Source organism: Engraulis encrasicolus, chromosome 3 (assembly GCF_034702125.1).
Source record: "Engraulis encrasicolus isolate BLACKSEA-1 chromosome 3, IST_EnEncr_1.0, whole genome shotgun sequence".
NCBI classification, from domain to species: Eukaryota; Metazoa; Chordata; class Actinopteri; order Clupeiformes; family Engraulidae; genus Engraulis; species Engraulis encrasicolus.
This window is the reverse complement of record NC_085859.1, coordinates 53506466-53526368: the sequence shown is the minus strand read 5'-3', so window position 1 is coordinate 53526368 and position 19903 is coordinate 53506466. Positions and strand designations below refer to the sequence as shown.

The 19903-nt window shown below is 42.5% G+C and overlaps 1 protein-coding gene across 1 annotated transcript in view; it reads left to right on the top strand.

Moving 5' to 3' along the window:
• The window catches only part of crb2b (crumbs cell polarity complex component 2b), a 63718-nt gene that overhangs the window by 19572 nt on the left and 24243 nt on the right, over nucleotides 1-19903 (top strand). Inside the window, exon 2 of the mRNA XM_063195737.1 lies at nucleotides 10687-11385. Within this exon, the coding sequence (XP_063051807.1) occupies nucleotides 10687-11385 (699 nt within the window). The remainder of the gene's footprint in view (nucleotides 1-10686; nucleotides 11386-19903) is intronic.

Sequence of the window (19903 nt, the reverse complement as noted above, 5' to 3'; positions counted from 1 at the left end):
GATGTCAGATTTTAAAAACCCACGATGTAGGCTATTTATCTATTGAGCTACCGATTGGAACTGTGATTTGCGGTGCAAGGAGCGCACATGAGAGGGAAAACTCTTCTGATTATTTTTAAGTCACTCAATGGCCTAGCCCTAAATATATCGCAGATATAGTACAGTAATATCATCCAATTAGGAGTCTTAGTTCTTCAGTATCTTTTCTACTTGTTGTGCCAAGGGTAAAATCCATACAAGGTGAAATGGCATTTAGCCATTATGCTGCCAAATGATGAAACAAGCTTCCTGTTCAAATTACTGTAGGCCTACCTGTAGAGCTGCCCTAACTAGCTGCCTAGGCTATCATGTTTTGACAAAAAAGCTTCATTGTCATCTGGCTTTGTATCTACTCTGTACAATAGCCTACTTTATACTTTATAATATTTTCCTCTCTCTTTTTCTTTCCTCCGAATCACATAAGAACTATGCCAACCATTAGAGTGCATATATGACACACAGTAGGCTACCAATCACAAGGATTAGCCTACCTATGTAGATAATGTAAGTTAGATTTCGTGTGGGGAAATGTAATGTCATGACTTGTGGGTAGTCCTTCATTGAGTGAACTGTTATTTAAAATTGAAAGCCTTTTGAAAACAAAATCTCAAATCTGAAATAGAAATGAAACGCTTACTCTGTCAGGTACTTCTGTCAGGTACCACTGTCAGCACCAGGGGCCCGGCCCACCTAAAGATCATAAGCTGAAATCGCCCCTGCCTACAGACATGTGTTAGGGCTTGTTCGAAAGCTGCGAATCTTAGCTTTTTACAGTTTTTTACGGCACGTTTTTATGTTCTTTCATTCAAAAGTTATTGAACTGTAAGCGGCCGCTGTTGCAAGTGAAAAAATAGCGCTTTCCAACCATTTTTTTATCTCGTCATTTTTTCCTAACAGCCAGCGATCTCCTTAACCTAGACCTACAGACATGTGTTAGGGCTTGTTCGAAAGCTGAGATTCTTAGCTTTTTACAGTTTTTTACGGAACATTTTTATGTTCTTTCATTCAAAAGTTATTGAACTGTAAGCGGCCGCTGTTGCAAGTGAAAAATAGCGCTTTCCAACTATTTTTTTTAATCTCGTCATTTTTTTCCTAACAGCCAGCGATCTCCTTAACCTAGACCTACAGACATGAGTTAGGGCTTGTTCGAAAGCTGAGATTCTTAGCTTTTTACAGTATTTTACGGAACGTTTTTATGTTCTTTCAATCCACAGTTATTTAACCTTAAGCGGCCGCTAGTTATTCTCCAGCCGGATAGAGAGGAAATATTTTTTGTCGCTGTGTTCTTTGTTCCCTCGAATTAAACCGACGGTCTAAATAGGCTACATTTGTAGGCTACGTCCCCAACACAAGACCAGTTCTTTCTAAGTTAGCTCTTTTCACGAAAAAACATGTTTCCAAGGAGTCAGAGACATCTCCCTGAGGAGTCGAGGTCATGGTTGAGGTTGACGGTATAGTTGAGGTTGACGGTGCCGTTGTAAAGATGCTGCAACTCCGCACGCAAGTTAATCGAATGCAAGAGCAGGTGTTTGAACATGTTGGATGTATTGCCATTCTTGCATGATAGCCTATTAGTTTATCACAGATATTGCAGCGCGCTCCTTCCTTATCTACTTTCCTGAAATATAGCCACGCTTTCGACGGCATGTTTTTGTTTCTGGTTGATATCAGCTGTCTTATCAATCGTTTAAACGAGGTGCGAAACGGGAAGAGGAGGAGCGTGGTCAGTTTGTGGTTGGCTGAAATGGCCGCGTGCTTAAACACACATTTGATGGCTCTGACAGTCAGACTTCAGGAACTGAAACGTGGAACCGACAGACAAGGCACGTTTCGATTCCAAGTAGAACCTTAGCTTTTAATTCGGTTCCATCAAAGAATTGAATTTCGGTACCCTTGTTATAGAACACATTCTTTTTATAGAATGTTCAAAAACCCACCCTCTTAAAGGCTAATGGTAGTAGTTAATGATTAAGAAATGAGCAATAATACTTACATAATGGCTAGCTCGTGATTTACGAAGGGTTAACTAATGTTAAAATAAGGCTAAACTAAGGCTTAACTTATGCTTAACAAGGGGTCCTTATCATAAAGTGTTACCCATATTGCTTGTTGCTGTGAATATTTCTTGCCAATCGTTTGCTGTCGTGTTTGTCAGCTGGTCAGTGGGGTGACTGATTAAGCTGCATGCTTAGGCCTACACCCTCTCAATGTCTTGTTCATTAGATAGGCCGCCTACTACACAGATGTGATGTAAGCAGGGGGAAATCTTTTTTATTCTCAAAGAATGCCAGAATGTCATTCCCCCAACAGTCTAATCACTTGTGTGCCTGCTTAAAATCCAAGACTGGATACTCAGTAGTATACTCACTCACTGCATATAGACATCTCAATACACCAGAACAAGAGAGTCAAACTCCTACTGTTGCTTTCACTGTGTCACAGAGGGTGAAATCAGGGAAGCCGACAAAGGGGGACAAAGGGGTCAGTTGCCCCGGGCCAAGGGAGAGAGTGGGCCCAGAATTGGGTCCTCATTAGATTATATTTATTGGGTCAGGGGCCATTTTAGTTGATTGTGTCCCGGGCCTGGCCAAAGCTGTCAGCGGCCCTGGGTGAAATCAATCAAAGCAGGATTTTGGACCAGAGCAGACTGAACAATTCCCTGGATGCTCTTTTGTGTATTAGCAGCTGCCCACATTCTTTTGGTGTGTGCACCCACACGGTCTGACACATCGTGCACAGACATTGGATAATAGTGGCCAGGCTCTGTATACATCGCGAGTGGGCATTGGATAACGGTGGAGACACTTTGATACATCGTGAGTGGGCATTGGGTAAAAGGACTCATTGGGATTACTCACGGAGACCCGGCCTCTCCACAAAACCGCTCATTTAAAGTCAAGCTGTTTGTCTACCAGAATGTGGTTGCCGTGGCCACATAAGCTATGAGAGGAAATAGTTCTTAGAAAAGTGCTCGGGGGTGCTGCAGCACGACTTTCTCTCTCAGAAAATGTCCAAGAAGCAGACCAAAACAATCACAGCAATGTAGACAAGAATAAAAACTCTCTCTGCCCTGTTCTCTCTCTCTCTCTCTTTCTCTCTCTCTCTCTTTCCCTCTCTCTCTCACACACACACACACACACACACACACACACACACACACACACACACACACACACACACACACACACACACACACACACACACACACACACACACACACACACACACACAGTGACCTGGATTCCTTGCAGTGATAGTAACCATGTAACAATATTACTCTCTGGCTCATTTCTCTGGTCAGGCAAGTCAGGAGGGTGTTAACAGTAACGTCGAGAATTAAATGGGTCACTTAGTGTACGTATATGTTATACAGAGTTCAGCAGGTTTCTGTGTGTGTGTAGGTGGATTGGGGGCGGGAAATGTCATCAGAAAGTCTTTAGCACATATGGCGCTTCACTTGACATATGCCACTTCATACCTGCCTAGAGAGATTTCTAAAGGCTCTCCCCTTTCTCCCTCTCTCTCTCTCTCTCTCTCTCTCTCTCTCTCTCTCTCTCTCTCTCTCTCTCCCTCTCTCTCCCTCGCTCTCTCTCTCATACCTTCACTGATTGTGGGGATTACTCTCCGGGTGTCCCCAACATGATGGACTATGTGGCCTCTCTGACACCGTTATCTGGGCTCAGGGTCATCCACTTACCTGACGTGACCAGTCATGACAGTACACTGAGGGGGGGTTGTTATTGTGTTTCTTGTTTGTTATTATTATGTTACATTATGTTATGTAGTGTTGTCATGGCCTGTAACCTCATTATGAGTGCGCATCCTTCCCTTTGTTTTTTTTATAAGGAAATTAATTTGCACCAAATGCATACGATTAATCTATAATGACTAAATTACACAAATCTGGGGTGCATTTTTCGAAAGCATAGTTGTTAGCCAGTTAGCAACTTGCTTAGTTGCCGATTGGGAAATTGCATTGCAAACAGAAAAGTAGCTAATGTAGTTAGCGACTATGGCTTCGAGAAATACACCCTTGAGCTGCAGAGAAATTGCGACGCACTTTTCTTTTCCGTAATTTTGAAATTTCAGACGGCGCCAACACATTTTATATCACTATGGCCAGCTTGAGGCTTTCAGTTTAGGAGCAGGTGGGATTGTGGGTATTATGTCAGTCCCAGCTGCCTCTCTGGACCCCAGGACGAAACCTAGACCTGAAAACCTGATATAGCCTACGCTGAGAAAGTCTAAGGCCTTTACTCCGAGACACAGTACATGTTGCAGTGTTTTTTCAACACTGTTCTGAGCACATATGATCCCACTCGATTTTAGTGTTTGATTTCAAGCCTTTGAGTGTTGAATTAACACTTTAAAGCCAAATATGTTGTGTCAAATTAAACGGTCTAAGTGTTAATTAAACAATCAAAGAGTTGATTTTGACACTTAGTTGAGTGGGACATAGGTTTGTATATGATCATAACAGTGTTGAATGAACACTGCAAAATTTACTGTGTATGTTTGTATTACATTTTTTTATTTGTTTATATTTTTAGATCCCATTTACACAACGTGAATAAAAGAAATCTCAATTGTTTTGTCGACATGGAATATGTAATCACTTGCCATGAGACTGTTTACATGGCAAACCTCATTGCTATATATTACATTGGATATCTATTCTTGAGGTGCACTTTTAGAATTCTCACAAAATCTTTAGAAATATCTGGAGGGGGTGGGGGTGAGAGAGAGAGGAATGAGAATATTCTATTCATGAACACAAACAGACTGCGCAGAAACTATTTCCAGAAGGACCAGCTTGTGTGTGCGTGATCGAGTGAGAGAGTACGTATGTGCGTGTGTGCTTGCCTGTGTGTGTGGTCCTGGCCTGGTATTGTTGTTAATGTCCATTGTCCTTAAAGGGCTTTGTAGCTCAGGCTCCTAGTGTGTAGGTGTGCCCATTAGTGAATACTTGTACATGCTTTTGTGTGTGAGAGGGTTTTTTTAATCACTAGGTTTGTATTTCATTTCTTTTTTTTTTAATTTATTTTGTCTGATCTGTTTCAAAATCAAGACAATAATACAATACCTTGTCGCTTCAATTTTACATTATTAATTGAAAAAGTTCTCATTCATTTTTTAGTTTTCGTCCTCCTTAGCTAAAAAAAATCCCTGGTCCGTGTGTACAGTGCTCTCTCTCTCTCTCTCTCTCTCTCTCTCTCTCTCTCTCTCTCTCTCTCTCTCTCTCTCTCTCTCTCTCTCTCCCTCTCTCCCTCTCTCCCTCTCTCTCTGTCACTGGTAGGGCATGTGGCGAGGGGTCTCTAAGTAAGTGAGCATTAAGCGTTTATATCCCCACCACACCACCTCTACTCCCCACCCCCTGCCCATCTGTTGGGAACCAACCCTTTTATCTCCCAATTAGAAGTAGCAAGACACGAGTCGACAGGACAAGACGGAATAGGAGTGGGAGGAAGGCAGGAGGGCTGCATGGTTGGCTCGGTAGCAGTGTTGCCAGATTGGCCGAATTGGGTTGCTTAGGATGGCCATCTGCGGGTAAAAAAGGCATTTAACTGAAAAAAAACGGCCAATTTTTGGCCATAGAAATCAATAGAATTGGGCAGGATTTAGTGCTTCCAGGCCGGTTTTGAGCATTTTTGGGGCTGGAAATCATCAGCCTCATCTGGCAACCCTGCTCTGTAGTACTTATTGCTAATGGGCAGACAGTGTAACCCCTCCCCCACACACACACCCTTTCTTTCATTTAACCACCAGAAGCAAAGTGGATCTGCGCCACAGGACAGGGCCCTAATAGAATAGCAAAAAGGGATTGTGCCCCCCTGTGAATCAAAAACTCCTTGATGAGATTTGTGTGTTAAGTTGCAACTGTGAGGAGGTGCAGGTGGTGTTGGCACTGCCTAGCCTAGCGCACCTGTTGCTCTCGGATGAGCCCTGGGTGTAAGTGGGGATCATCCCGGGTGGCCACAGGTGATTAAAGGGCATGAGATTGACATCCTGTGGAGATCCCCTTGGCAAGGCCACCCCACCACCCTGAACGAGAAGAGGAGGGAGATGGAGAAGGAGACGCCAATGTGTCACAAGCACCTCAACACACCTCAACCTGCCACATGCACTTATATCACGGCATTGGCACATCCGTACAGGCAGGGATACAGTCAGTGTCAAATACGTACCTCAATACACCTCAGTCTACTGTGCATACATTGAGATGACGATGAACATGCCCCTATAGGTCAGGTCACAATCACAAACGTAGACGTTGAAGTACTGTTACAGATGTAATTACAACACCACTAGTACAAAATTAGCTAACACTTGATTTTAACAAGGCATTAGCAGTGCACTTACTCAATAGATAAAGTGGAATAACTGGTGTAATAAATTGATGTAGATCAACAAATTAACAAATTAATACTTAAATGCTGGTAACCGGGTGATAGGCGGAATAGTGGCCTTCAAGTTGTCCCGATATCAAGGGAAAATGGACTTCGGCTGCGCCGTTTAGAACACTCCGCCTCGTCCATTATTTCCCTTGATATCGGGACACCTCGTCGGCCGCTATTCCATACGTAAGTACTTACTGTAGTACAAGTTATTACAGCACATATTTTATGTATCTACCGGTACATACCATAATGACAATAATGACGTAATGACATAATGTACTATGAAGCGTTTTTCATAATACTTTGCCAATGTGATGAATGCTCTCAGGCAGGCAAAGAGCTCAACTGAGGCCAAAGGCACCCTTGGTCCAGCCAAGTGCTTCACGGGTGCTTCACAGAAGCTGAGACAGATTGGGCAAGATCGCTGGCCATGGTGCTGAAGTACTGCCACGGCCGAGAAATGTCTATGCAGCAAACATTCTCGAGCTCAGGAGTACGTGGCGACACTGAGAGCTCAGGCAGTATCTGCGCCCGCAGATATGTGCGAACTCTGAGAGGACAGCCCCCGGCAGATGATGGTTGGAGAGCAAAGGAGCGAGGTGAACTGAAAGGAAGCTAGGGCAAGACACCTAACGAATCAATCGAATAGCGACGGAAGAGAGGCGAGAGGGGAGGTGTTGAGTGCGAGCGAAAAAGAAAATTTCTGACTGGAGAATAAATGCTGTATAGTTAATAAAGGGGCATCCCAAATTCCAGTGCGCTGAAATTACACCAAATGACGTCAGAGCTGAGAATGAGATGCAGCTGATTAAATAGGTGTGCCTATCTTTTTGCGCAGAATTCAGGCGAATGACAGTTAAGTGGAGAACAGAATGCAGGTGGTAAATTAGGCATGCCAAATTTCATTACGCTTCTCGCGAACTTTCGTTTTTAACAAAGCTTGCATTTTGACTATGCAATAACATGTAATAACATGTACTACAGTTGTGCTTACATGTTACTACACTAGTTATTCCACTGTACTTAAATTAAATTCTATTAAATTAATTAAATCCCCATTAAAATAAAGCGTTACCCAAAATGACATAGTTGCAGCTATGTAGCATCATATTTCTAGTGGTATAACTACATTTGTAACAATACTTCTACTTCTACTTTATGCAACTCTGGTCACACAATGTCAGATACAAGTACCCCAACACTACATTAGTTACTACCACATTAGTAACTACTACATTACTGTGATGGTAAACATAATGTTAAATCTGTTGTCTTTCATGGGGACAATATTTCTAGTGGCCTGGCCATATCCGGTCCCAAACCTCTGACAACATTGTGGGCAATTTTTACTTTCCTCCACACACAGGCGGGCGGGTGGCCCACTGCATATGACAAGCATAGCATAGTCAGTGGATGATTCAACAAGGGACTTTGCCAGAGCTTGTGTGTGGAGGCCTGTTCACTCAAACAGTGTCAAACATCTCAACACAACTCAATGTATTGCACCACACACACTTTTGTATCAGTGCACTCCCTATCACACATGCACAGTACCGAAGGGGATACCACAAGGGGATTCTTATGGTCTAATACTGGTAGTAGGGAGCCCTATGACACTGCTCTCAGCTTCTCAACTCACTCTCTATCACACAGAAACCCCCACCACCACATACTGTACACACACACGTACAGTAAGTAGCTGATTGAAATCCACTAGATCAACCATACTACATGAAATCCAATTAGTCATTGTACTGTCGTCAGTGTACTGGGGTACCATACACACGGAGAGACAGCCAACTGACATCCACATACATGTGGGCCAATGGTATGATGCAGTATGAGTGTTATTATTTACATACTGACGAGCATTGGTTACCCTAAGAAAAGAAAGTGTTCACAATGCTAAATCAATTTGTGTAACTAAATTCCATCCTCATTTACACCCACAGTAAGTCTCTCTCTCTCTCTCTCTCTCTCTCTCTCTCTCTCTCTCTCTCTCTCTCTCTCTCTCTCTCTGTCTCTCTCTCTGTCTGTCTCTCTCTCTCTCACACACACACACACACACACACACACACACACACACACACACACACACACACACACACACACACACACACACACACGCACACACGCACACACACACGTACGCACACACATGCACACACTGAGACTGAACGGCAACATGCATTTTACTTGTGAGGCTAAAAGGCATCCCCTTTTTTTCCGCCGTGATTGAGATCGGACAGTGAGTAAAAGTGACAGGAAATTAGTGGAAGGGGAGATGAGGGAGGATCAGGAAATGACCTTGGCTTGGGACACCAAGCGGGGTCCCCAGATTTGTGGTATGGCACTTTATCCCACTTAGCCATCACACTTCCCTTGCCATAGATGCAGTATAGTATACAGTACATGGGAGATGATGATCCCCTACTTTCCTCGTAGGGTCGGGATCAAACAGGCCCAAAGGTCAGCTAAGCCCACAAGCCCTTCAGGTGTCCTTCAGTGTCCAAAATGTCTTTCAGCATGTTAGATATTAGCGACCGCGCAGGGCTCTAAATTCACTTTTTTCATCACGGCAAGTAGTCATCACGGCAACTTTTTTCAAAATGGCAAGTAGATGTTAATCTTACTGGTCAAAAATGACCTCGGGCCGGAATCGAACCCGGGTCCCCAGTGTGACAGTGGAGTGCCCTACCGTTTGAGCCACGGCAGGGCCCTGAGCACCCGTTCTATTGCACTTTTCAGAGGTGGAGGTCAGAGTTTCTGACTACCGAGTTTCAAAAGAATGAGCCATAATACGAAGACTGAAAAAAGGGATATGCAGTGGGGGGTTGCTCTGGTTGCCCGGGCTACTGTCCATATGCCCTTTCAGAAAGTTTAGAATTTTATATTCAGTATCTACAATCTGGGATTGTTTTTTTTCCAAATGTTATGTGTAACTGGGCTTCTCAGCATCTTGTCATGCACAGCTTTGTGTGTGTGTCTTACCATAAAGTATGTAATATGTTGTTGACTGTGTCCTTTGTCAACTTGAAGGTGTGACCGTACAATACCGTTCCTGTGGTTCCCTTCAGCATCCAAACTGTGTGATAGTTTTGTTCAACACCATGAAAATTTAGCTGTATGCAGAGCTTCCCCCCCTCAAACATACAACGTAACTCTAATGGATGCCAACTAGCAGCAGAGGTCTGCTAGTAAAACGTTAACATAACGTAAACCTCCCTCCTGAAGCTACATAATTATACATGTGGTAGTGTTGTGCTATCGGCCTCGACCTTCAGCTCAGTGGAATCGTACCTGTGCCTCCCATAATGAACTGGATCAGTTACTGGGAGGTTGTGAGTTCGAGCCCTGAGTAGCGGACTGTGCTGGACCTCGGTTACACTGATGCCATAGACCTGGGGTCCGTTTCTCGATTCTTGTCGTTGCTAACCGTCTTAAGACCGTCTTAAGACAGTCTTACCGTTCCCTTGGATTTAGTGGTGAGCGTCGCTGTCGAGAGAGAGTTGAGTCGCTCGTACGAAGGACTTTGCTAACGACGATAGCAAAGACGCTTTTGAGAAACGGACCTCTGGATGGAAGGGAGGTTTAGGGGTGAATGTAGCGGCTGCCAACTAACAGAGTTTGGCGATATAACATCAGCAAAACTCCCTCTTTTGGAGCTATTGGCCTAGACCTTTAGCTCAGTGCTATTGTACCTGTGCCTCCCATGCCAAACTGGAGCTGTGGACCAGAATGTTTCGAGTTCGAGCCCCGAGTGGTGGACTGCGCAGGATGACCTCAGTTACATAATGGGGACCAGCATCGGTTCTACCAATTTGGGGACCCCAGGCAAAATATAGACTGGGGTTGCCTTTTGAATTACTTTTGCTGGTATTAACCATGGCTGACGGTTGGAGGAGGCCCTACAATAGGCAAACTTGGTGGGGCCCTAGGCAACTGCCTAGTCTGCTTAAAATCCGCTCTGATGGGGACACAGTTCTGGGCCTCTGGGCCATCTCTCAGAGTCTGGGACAACTGATCTGTTTGTGGCAGCCTGTCTGCGGGTCTGGCTGTGTCTCTCCTCTCTGTGTTCTGCAGGTAGGCCTACTGTATATTCTGCTCCATCAGTGCCGGGAAGTGTTTTGGAAGCACTGTGCCAAAATGGAAATGTTGGATGACTGCCACTGCTTCTGCGCCTCTGAACTGTGTGACTGTTTTGATCAAAATCATAAACATCTGTGTCTCTCCTCTCTGTGCTCTGCAGGCTTATTCTGCTCTGTCAGTGCTGAGAAGTGTTTGGAGGCCCCTTGCCAAAATGGCGGCACGTGTGTGGAGATGTTGGACGACTACCACTGCGTCTGCGACACCTCGACTCCGCCAATCTACGCCGGCAAGAACTGCTCTGAACTCTACGACGCCTGTGCCCACGCCGGATGCCCCCACTGCTCCACCGTCCAGGGCACCGCCGAGTACATCTGCACCTGCGACGAAGGCTTCTCGGGGCTCAACTGCACCGAGAACGTGGACGAGTGCGCAAGCAACCCGTGCGCGGGGGGCATGAAGTCGTACTGCGTGGATATGGTGAACGGCTACGAGTGCCACTGTCCCGTTGGGTCAGGAGGTGCACAGTGTGAAGAATTGGTGCGGAGTTGCCGTGACGAACCGTGCCAAAATGGTGCCAACTGTACGTGGGCACCAGACGGGTACCGATGCCAGTGTGCTGCGGGGTTCGACGGGGAGGACTGCGAGGTGGATGTGGATGAGTGCCTCTCTCAGCCGTGTAAGAACGGAGCGCTCTGCCGGGACGGCGTGGGTGCCTACGTGTGCTACTGCGTACCGGGCTTCCAAGGCTCCAACTGCGAGATTGACATCAACGAGTGTGCATCCCTGCCGTGCGCTAACAACGCTACCTGCATCAACGGCAGAGACAAGTACACCTGCGAGTGCTTGCTGGGGTTCAAAGGTAAGGCCCTCTACAACTGTTTCAACAAAGAGAGAATAACCTGTGTGTGTGTGTGTGTGTGTGTGTGTGTGTGTGTGTGTGTGTGTGTGTGTGTGTGTGTGTGTGTGTGTGTGTGTGTGTGTGTGTGTGTGTGTGTGTGTGTGTGTGTGTGTGTGTGTGTGTGTGTGTGTGTGTGTGCGCGCGTGTGTGTGTGCGTGAGCGAGAGAATAACCTGTGTGTGTGTGTGTGTGTGTGTGTGTGTGTGTGTGTGTGTGTGTGTGTGTGTGTCTGCGCGTGTGTGTGTGCGTGAGCGAGAGAATAACCTGTGTGTGTGTGTGTGTGTGTGTGTGTGTGTGTGTGTGTGTGTGTGTGTGTGTGTGTGTGTGTGTGTGTGTGTGTGTGTTTGTGCGTGTGCGTGTGCGTGCGTGTGCGAGAGAATAAACTGTGTGTGTGTGTGTGTGTGTGTGTGTGTGTGTGTGTGTGTGTGTGTGTGTGTGTGTGTGTGTGTGTGTGTGTGTGTGTGTGTGTGTGTGTGTGTGTGTGTGTGATGGGTTGTGAGGGGTGTGTGTTATGGGTTGTGAGGGGTATGAGTGTTTTTGTGTGTTTGGACGTGTCTAGATTCGCCGAAAGACTTTCCTTCTAGTCCAGCGGATGGGACACACAAAAGGGCCTCATCGTGCACTTTTGAGTAAAAGCATGAAAATCGGTACACATATCCTTCTTGATATGCTGATTAATGTTAGCGTTGGAGGCGTCACGAAAAATGCATCGTTTTCAAGATGGCCGCCAAATTCAATATGGCCGACCCATATTAATGAATCTACCTGATATTTGGTAGTAAAAGCATGAAAATCGGTACACATATCCTTCTTGATATGCTGATTAATATTAGCATTGGAGATGTACCGAAAAATGCATTGTTTTCAAGATGGCCGCCAAATCCAGTATGGCCGACCCATATTAATGAATCTACCTGACACTTGGTATTAAAAGCATGAAAATTGGTACATATATTATTCTTGATATGCTGATTAATATTAGCATTGGAGGCGTTGCGAAAAATTTAGCATTTTCAAGATGGCCGCCAAATCCAATATGGCCTACCCATATTAATGAATCTTCTTGACACTTGGTATTAAAAGCATGAAAATCGGCACACATATCATTCTTGATATGCTGATAAATATTACCATTGGAGGCATTGCTAAAAATGCTGTATTTTCAAGATGGCCGCCACATCCATTATGGCCAACCCATATTAATGAAGCTACCTGACAGTTTGTAGTAAAGGCATGGAAATTTGTGCACAGTTACTTTTTTATATTTTGATTGATAAAAGAACTCGATACTTTGCAAAAAAGTTTACATTTCAAGATGGCTGCCAAATCAAATATGGCAAACGCATTTTAATAAATCCTTCAGGCACTTTTAGTAAAACCATGGAAACTGGTGCACATTTACTTCTTGATGTGCTCATTAATATTAGAAATTGAGGCATTGTGGGAAAAAAACACATTTTCAAAATGGCCAACTAAGATAGTGTTTATAAGAAAATACATATTTTTCTACAAAAATATTTTGGCATTGCATATAATTAACACTCACAAAATACCATTGAAAATGATTAAACATCATTGGCATGTTATCAAATGAAGTGATGCATATGTTATGGTTTTGCCCAAACTGTGTCTGCCACCACCACAATAGATTATTTTCTGCAATGTGATAACTTTAGAATAGGTTCAAGAGTTTGCACCACCTCTTGTGTTCTACCACTCTATAATAGGTACATGAATTGAAGTGTTAAAGCCTTACACTTTGAAGATTGTTGACTTTGTTTGCATTATTAGTACATGAGCCAGAGGCCAAATTTTCACATATTGGTATCACCTGGGGTGGCAAAGTCTATCAATGTTTTTTGTAATCCTCCATGCCTGAGGGACATTATTTGGTATGATAGCCCTCTGGAAGTGGTAGCTTTCTTATATTTTTACTCACTTTTATAATGACACCCAGTGCATTTCGCAATACATGCCTGTATATGAATGTAGGCGTATGCAAGTGTCTGTGATGATGGTATATGTTTTTATTGATGTTACATCACATGTAGACACCTTAGGGATTTTAAAAATATACAGGTTTGATGGATAATGTACTTTCCTATGAATTATATAAGTCAAAATGTATCCGTCGTACACTTTTTCAGCAATATAATGCAAGGTTAGATTGATGCAGAAGCCTGTAGGAGGGTGGGTCAAATCCCAATGATTGCTATATCATATCTGTAGGGTGTGGGCATTCAGAAAATATATGGGTTTGCTAGTTTAATGTAAATTATACACCTATTTAGGCCCAAAACCTATAACTGTCCAATGGATTTCAATGGAAATCAATGCATTTCAATGTAATGCAAAGCACATTACTTAACTAAGGTATAGTGGAATGTAGGAAGTTGTGAGATTCCTCAATGCACATTATATCACATCTACAGTGTATAGACCTAAGACAATATATGGATTGGATAGCTTACTACAAATAACCCATTTTAGACCCACAACTCAAGGCCGTCCATTAAAAATCAATGCATTTAAAAGTATGAAATCTTTAGGACTTTGCAGAGCTTATGTAGGGATAGAGGAAGTTAGGAAGTGTTTAAATGCACATTATGAACCTTTGGAAAATATATGGATTAGATTGCTAAATGCACATAATTCAGGTACTTTAGATGCTGACCATTGAAATGCATTGCAAATGCAAATTCTGCAATTACATTGTAGAACTAAGGTAGAGGAGTGTAGGAAGTTGGGAGATATCACAACACAAATGTCACATCCAGTGGATCTTTAGAAAGCCTACATACATTCTGTTAAATAATCTTTTTTTGTCAGTGGGCCAGGACACAGTTAGCCTATATTTCTAATAAATTAAAGTGAGGGTAGGCATGTGCTGGAGATGCATGCTAAGATGTCCTAAAATGGGCCAGAGTGCTATCAATACAAACTTGATAACGCTTACTTCTTTACATGAAATGAGATTTTCTTTTGGCAATTTTGTTTTGTTGAACCTCAAACCCATAAGCACTGGTAGTATTGGGTCACCCATGAAGTGAAAAAATGTTGCCTGGTCTCCTTTTATGATATAGCCTACTTGCAGTTATGGAAAAAGTTTCTGACACCCTGTGGATGACTAGTTGATGGGCATGTGGATGTTATTTTCAGAAAGTACTATTCAATGGCTGACCAGGCATAATAGATCTTGATAGAGACCATAGTGTCTTGGTTGCAAAAATGGCTCAACTTGAGTCTACAGGAGGTGGACACTCAAGTGTTTGAAAACAAGATTAATTAGAACAAGGCAAGAGGTCAAGAGGATACGTAACTCTCAGAATGGCATTTGCAAAAGAAGAAATGAGAATTTAATGACACAATGACTGTTCAATGAAAAGAAAGCAAATAGTGCATTCAGAATCCTTCACACATAACATGGTAATTGCACCTATGGTATGTTGTTTTAACAAATTATAATGTGTGTGAATTATAATTTTCAAAATCTCCATCACTATTATCATAATCAGCCAGGTTGGGCTATTATATCTAGTCTTCCAAAAACCCAGTCATGAAGAGATTCAGTGTTTGCGCTATAGCTGTATAGAAAACATGGTGAATGATAAATGATGAAGTTGAATTTAGGAGCTGTTTGCCATTTGTTGGGTCCTGTGGCTTTCCCCCCATCCAATCAGCATCATTGGTGATTGCTGGTTGCTGGCGCAACAAATTGGAGAATGATAGGGGAACGTTTCAGGAACAGTTTCAATTTCTGAGTAATGAGTTGATTTTAGAACACATGACACTAAGGGCCTCTGGCTCAGTTCCTCTGGCTTTTGAGGGTGTCTTTGAACTTCATACTGTAAACCCTAACTGGGAAGTGACAGGGTGATCATACCTGTACTTTTGGTGGCTGTGAGACCCTTGCTTCCCACATCCCTCAGACGTTTTGGTGATGTATATTGCCACAAACCTTCTGCATCTAACTTCTTCAATGCAGACTTCAATTTCCTGGCTGCGATGTACCTTTCTATGGTACAATGTACTAAATAATGAGCTGGTTGTCTGAGGGCATGTGGGGGCAATCTTCAAAGGAAATGGCTGTATGAATAGGAAACTGAAGGATACACCAATATCTCCAGCCTTCTTGGGAGCTGATGCTGCCTCATTCCCATCGCAGGTCTCCAATTACACTAAATAACCACAAGTGATGCCTTTTCCCTCACCACTGATCTCACAATACAGTATGTCTGAATTCAGTGTCATCTGTAGCCATGCCTTGGTGCACTGCAAGTTGTGAGATTGGTAATGGACATCTTGAAACTTCAAGCCACATCTTGATGTAAGCTGAAAGTCCTCTTTCCAGTTCCTGTTCAAATGGGAACTTTCTTAAATGGGGAGGCACATCACTCGGAGAAGCTCATGGGGTATGGCACCAAAGACATCAGCAAGATCCAGGAAGATGACATGGAGGTTCTTTTTTCCAGCTTTGTTGTTTGGATTTAATGTCAGGTCATGCTGTGTGTTACCCAGACATGCCGCCCTTTGAACAGTATCAATGTGCATGATTGGCCAGCCTTTGTGAAATAACACTGAAAAGGAGATTACTTTCCAAGATAGAGATCAGGACCCCACCTGCTCTACACATGAGCTGACAATGATTTCAATTCACTTTGTGTGCTTCACTCTACTATTAGACTCGGAGGCAACAATCAATGCAAGGCACATATACTAGTTTCCCTTGAATATCTTTTCTATCAAATCCCTGTGAGATTCCTTCTTCCCTCCAGCATGTTTGTGGAGTTATAGTCCCGCTGGTTGGTGTTCTCACAAGTCTGTAGTATAGTTATTGTTCATCATGTACTTACTCATTCTCAAACATCTTAGTCACAACACGTATGAAATTAAACAGGACTCACCTGATGCCATTTCTGTCTGTATCATGATGTACCTAGTCTTATCTGTCTTTGACACTACAGCAGTCAACACACCCAACATACCCAGCAAGTCAGATTGTACGGTATGTTTAAAAAAAGACACATTTTCAGAAAAAGTAATGATCTAGTTTAGTTCCAGACAAAATTAAAATACTGTTATGCAGGATCTCCATGTACTGTTCTTGAAACTGATGTGTGTGCAATTGCAATCGCATCTTCCATTTTTCTCCGTTACACTTTAGTCCTACCTTCATTCTGTAATATAGCCTAGTTTGATTTGATTTTCAATGGCTAGATGAGTTTTGAGTCTAAAATAACTCTACTGCATATCAAGCCCATTTGTTTTCCCAAGGTGCAGTACAGTAGCTATATAATGTGCATTGAGAGATCTGTCAACTTATATTGAGCTATACCTTAGTTCTGTAATGCACTTTGCATTATCTGGAAGTGCTTTGATTGTCAATGGACGGCTATGAGGTTTGGGTCTAAATAACTCTGTAATGTGTATCAAACTGTCTAATCCAGGGGTGCCCAACCTATTCCAACTCGGGGTCCCCTTGAAATGTTCATACTTCTTCAGGGTTCATCACTGACTGAATAAATAAAACAAAACATACACTACAAACAAATATGATTTTGATTTTTAGAAAATGATTTCAAGTCTCACTTGGAATACAGTAAGGGCCAACCAGTGGGCCCAGGCCTAAAGTTCGAGAATCATTGATCTAGTCCATATACTTTCTAAAGGTCTACATACTCTAGATGTGATATAATATGCATTGGGACAACTCACAATTTCCTACATTAATCTACAACACATTTCTGTAATATACTTTGCATTACATTGCAATGCATGGGTTTTCATTCAAATCCATTGGACACCAAACCCAAAGGCGATCAAACCCATGTTTTTTTCTGAAAGCACACACTCTCCAGATATGATATAGCAAACGTTGCAATCCAACCTATCCCCCTGGGGTCTCCCAACTTCCTCTATCCGTACTTAAGTTCTGTAAAGTACTTTGTACTTTGAAATGCATTGATTTTTAATGGACGGCCATGAGGTGTGGGTATAAAATAACTGTGTAATTTCTATTAAGCTATCCAATCCATTTATTTTCCAAGGTCTACACAGTCCAGATGTGATATAATGTGCATTGTGACATCTCCCAACTTCCTACATTCCTCTATACCATAGTTATGTAATGTGTTTGGGATTACATTGAAATGCATTGATTTCCATTGAAATCCACTAGACAGTTATGGGTTTTTGGCCTCAATAGGTGTATAATTTATATTAAACTAGCAAACCCATATATTTTCTGAAAGCCCACACTCTACAGATATGATATAGCAAGTATTAGGATTTGACCCACCCTCCTACAGGCTTCTGCATCAATCTAACCTTGCATTATATTGCTGGAAAAAGTGTATGACGCATATATTTTGACCTATATAATTCATAGGAAAGCACATTATCCATCAAAACTGTATATTTTCAAAATCCCTAAGGTGTCTACATATGATGTAACATCAATGAAAATATATCCCATCATCACAGACACTTGCATACGCCTACATCCATATATAGGCATGTATTGCGAAATGCACTGGGTGTCATTATAAAAGTGAGTAAAAATATAAGAAAGCTACCACTTCCAGAGGGCTATCATACCAAATAATGTCCCTCAGGCATGGAGGATTACAAAAAACATTGATAGACTTTGCCACCCCAGGTGATACCAACTTCTGCTCCGGCCCATGGACTATATAGGTTTTGTACAGATGGACAGATATGTATGAAATGTTCTCTGCTAATACTCTTCAATCGGTACACTGATTGTATTCTTGAGGCCTCGAATAGGTAATATGGCAGTAGCGTTATGTACAAATCCTTTTGAGGGGCTTGTGGGATGTACAACACCTTCAGCGCTTAGTGATAACTGCATAGGCCTTGTACAAATTCCAAAAGGGCCAGGATTTCAAGATTGCTAGACAGAAAGTTAACTTGATTTGTTAATTCATGGACATTTTTATGATTGCTTACTTCAAAGAAACTAATTGTTGATGACTACTTCTAGCTGCACAAGGTTTTCAAACAAACTGCAATCCTGCACCCAACGCAAGTTGTATGGTAAGCTTATATCTTGCCTGGTTAACACAAGTTGATCTCACAAGTGATATAATCTGGTGGTTATGCAATTTCTCATAGTAAAGTTGTGATTTACGATTGCCCATGGCAGTTTATAGGTTGTTAAGAATGTGGTATTTGGCATATGTGTAGCCCATATCCAATCATGTCAGTTGTATCTATTCAAACAAACTGCAGCCATTGCCTTTACACCCCTACTCTTTCTCCTGATTGCACCCCAAGATCTGGTACCCTCACTGAGGGATGGAATCCATGCTACATTTCAGATCAGAACAATTGTGTAAAGTAGTAGGATTTCACAGGTTATGGTATATACTATGGCCAACATCAATCAAACTGCCAATAATGCCTAATTAAAAGATTGACATAAACTTTGAATAAATGGTGAATGGCACAGTTGGAACATGATGACCATCAAAAAGTCAACTCAGGGTATGTAAAATATAACTTGAGTGAAAAGTTTACATGTACATTTTTAGGATTCATTTCTAGACCAGGATAATGATGTGAATATTTGGCGTGTGTGTGTGTGTGTGTGTGTGTGTGTGTGTGTGTGTGTGTGTGTGTGTGTGTGTGTGTGTCTTAGTCTAGGCAATGGGTGAAAAAATCGCTCGCAAGGTGATAAAAGCATGAAACTTGGCACAAGTGTTCATTAGGACATGCTTATCAATTTCAGGGGTGGAGCCACCCAGAATTCAATGTTGCATAGCAACGGTTGCTAGGCAAAGCATTTTCTTAAGCAACCAGCATCACAGATAGAGTTTCTTAGCATGTTTGTGGTGTCATGATGTCTGTCCATGTTCATTAGGACATGTTTATCAGTTTCAGGGGTGGAGCCTCCCAGAATTCAATGTTGCATAGCAACGGTTGCTAGGCAAAGCATTTTCCTTAGCAACCAGCATCACGGATAGAGTTTCTTAGCACTTTTGTGGTGTCATGATGTCTGTCCTTGATCATTAGGACATGCTTATCAGTTTCAAGGGTGGAGCCACCCAGAATTCAATGTTGCATAGCAACAGTTGCTAGGCAAAGCATTTTCCTTAGCAACCAGCATCACGGATAGTTTCTTAGCACTTTTGTGATGTCATGATGTCTGTCCTTGTTCATTAGGACATTCCTATCAGTTTCAGGGGTGGAGCCGCTCAGAATTCAATGTTGCATAGCAATGGTTGCTATGCAAACCATTTTCCTTGGCAACCAGCATCACTGATAGATTCTTAGCACTTTCGTGGTGTCATGATGCCTGAATCTACAGTACTTGTCCTAATATAACTGCAGTAATGGTTGGAGTTGATATACCTTCAATATCGGAGATAATTTCCTCTTTGTTATTCTTGCCATTCTAACTCGTTCTTATATTGTGCTCATCTAAATTAAAGAGTTTAAACACTCATACAATTTTACAG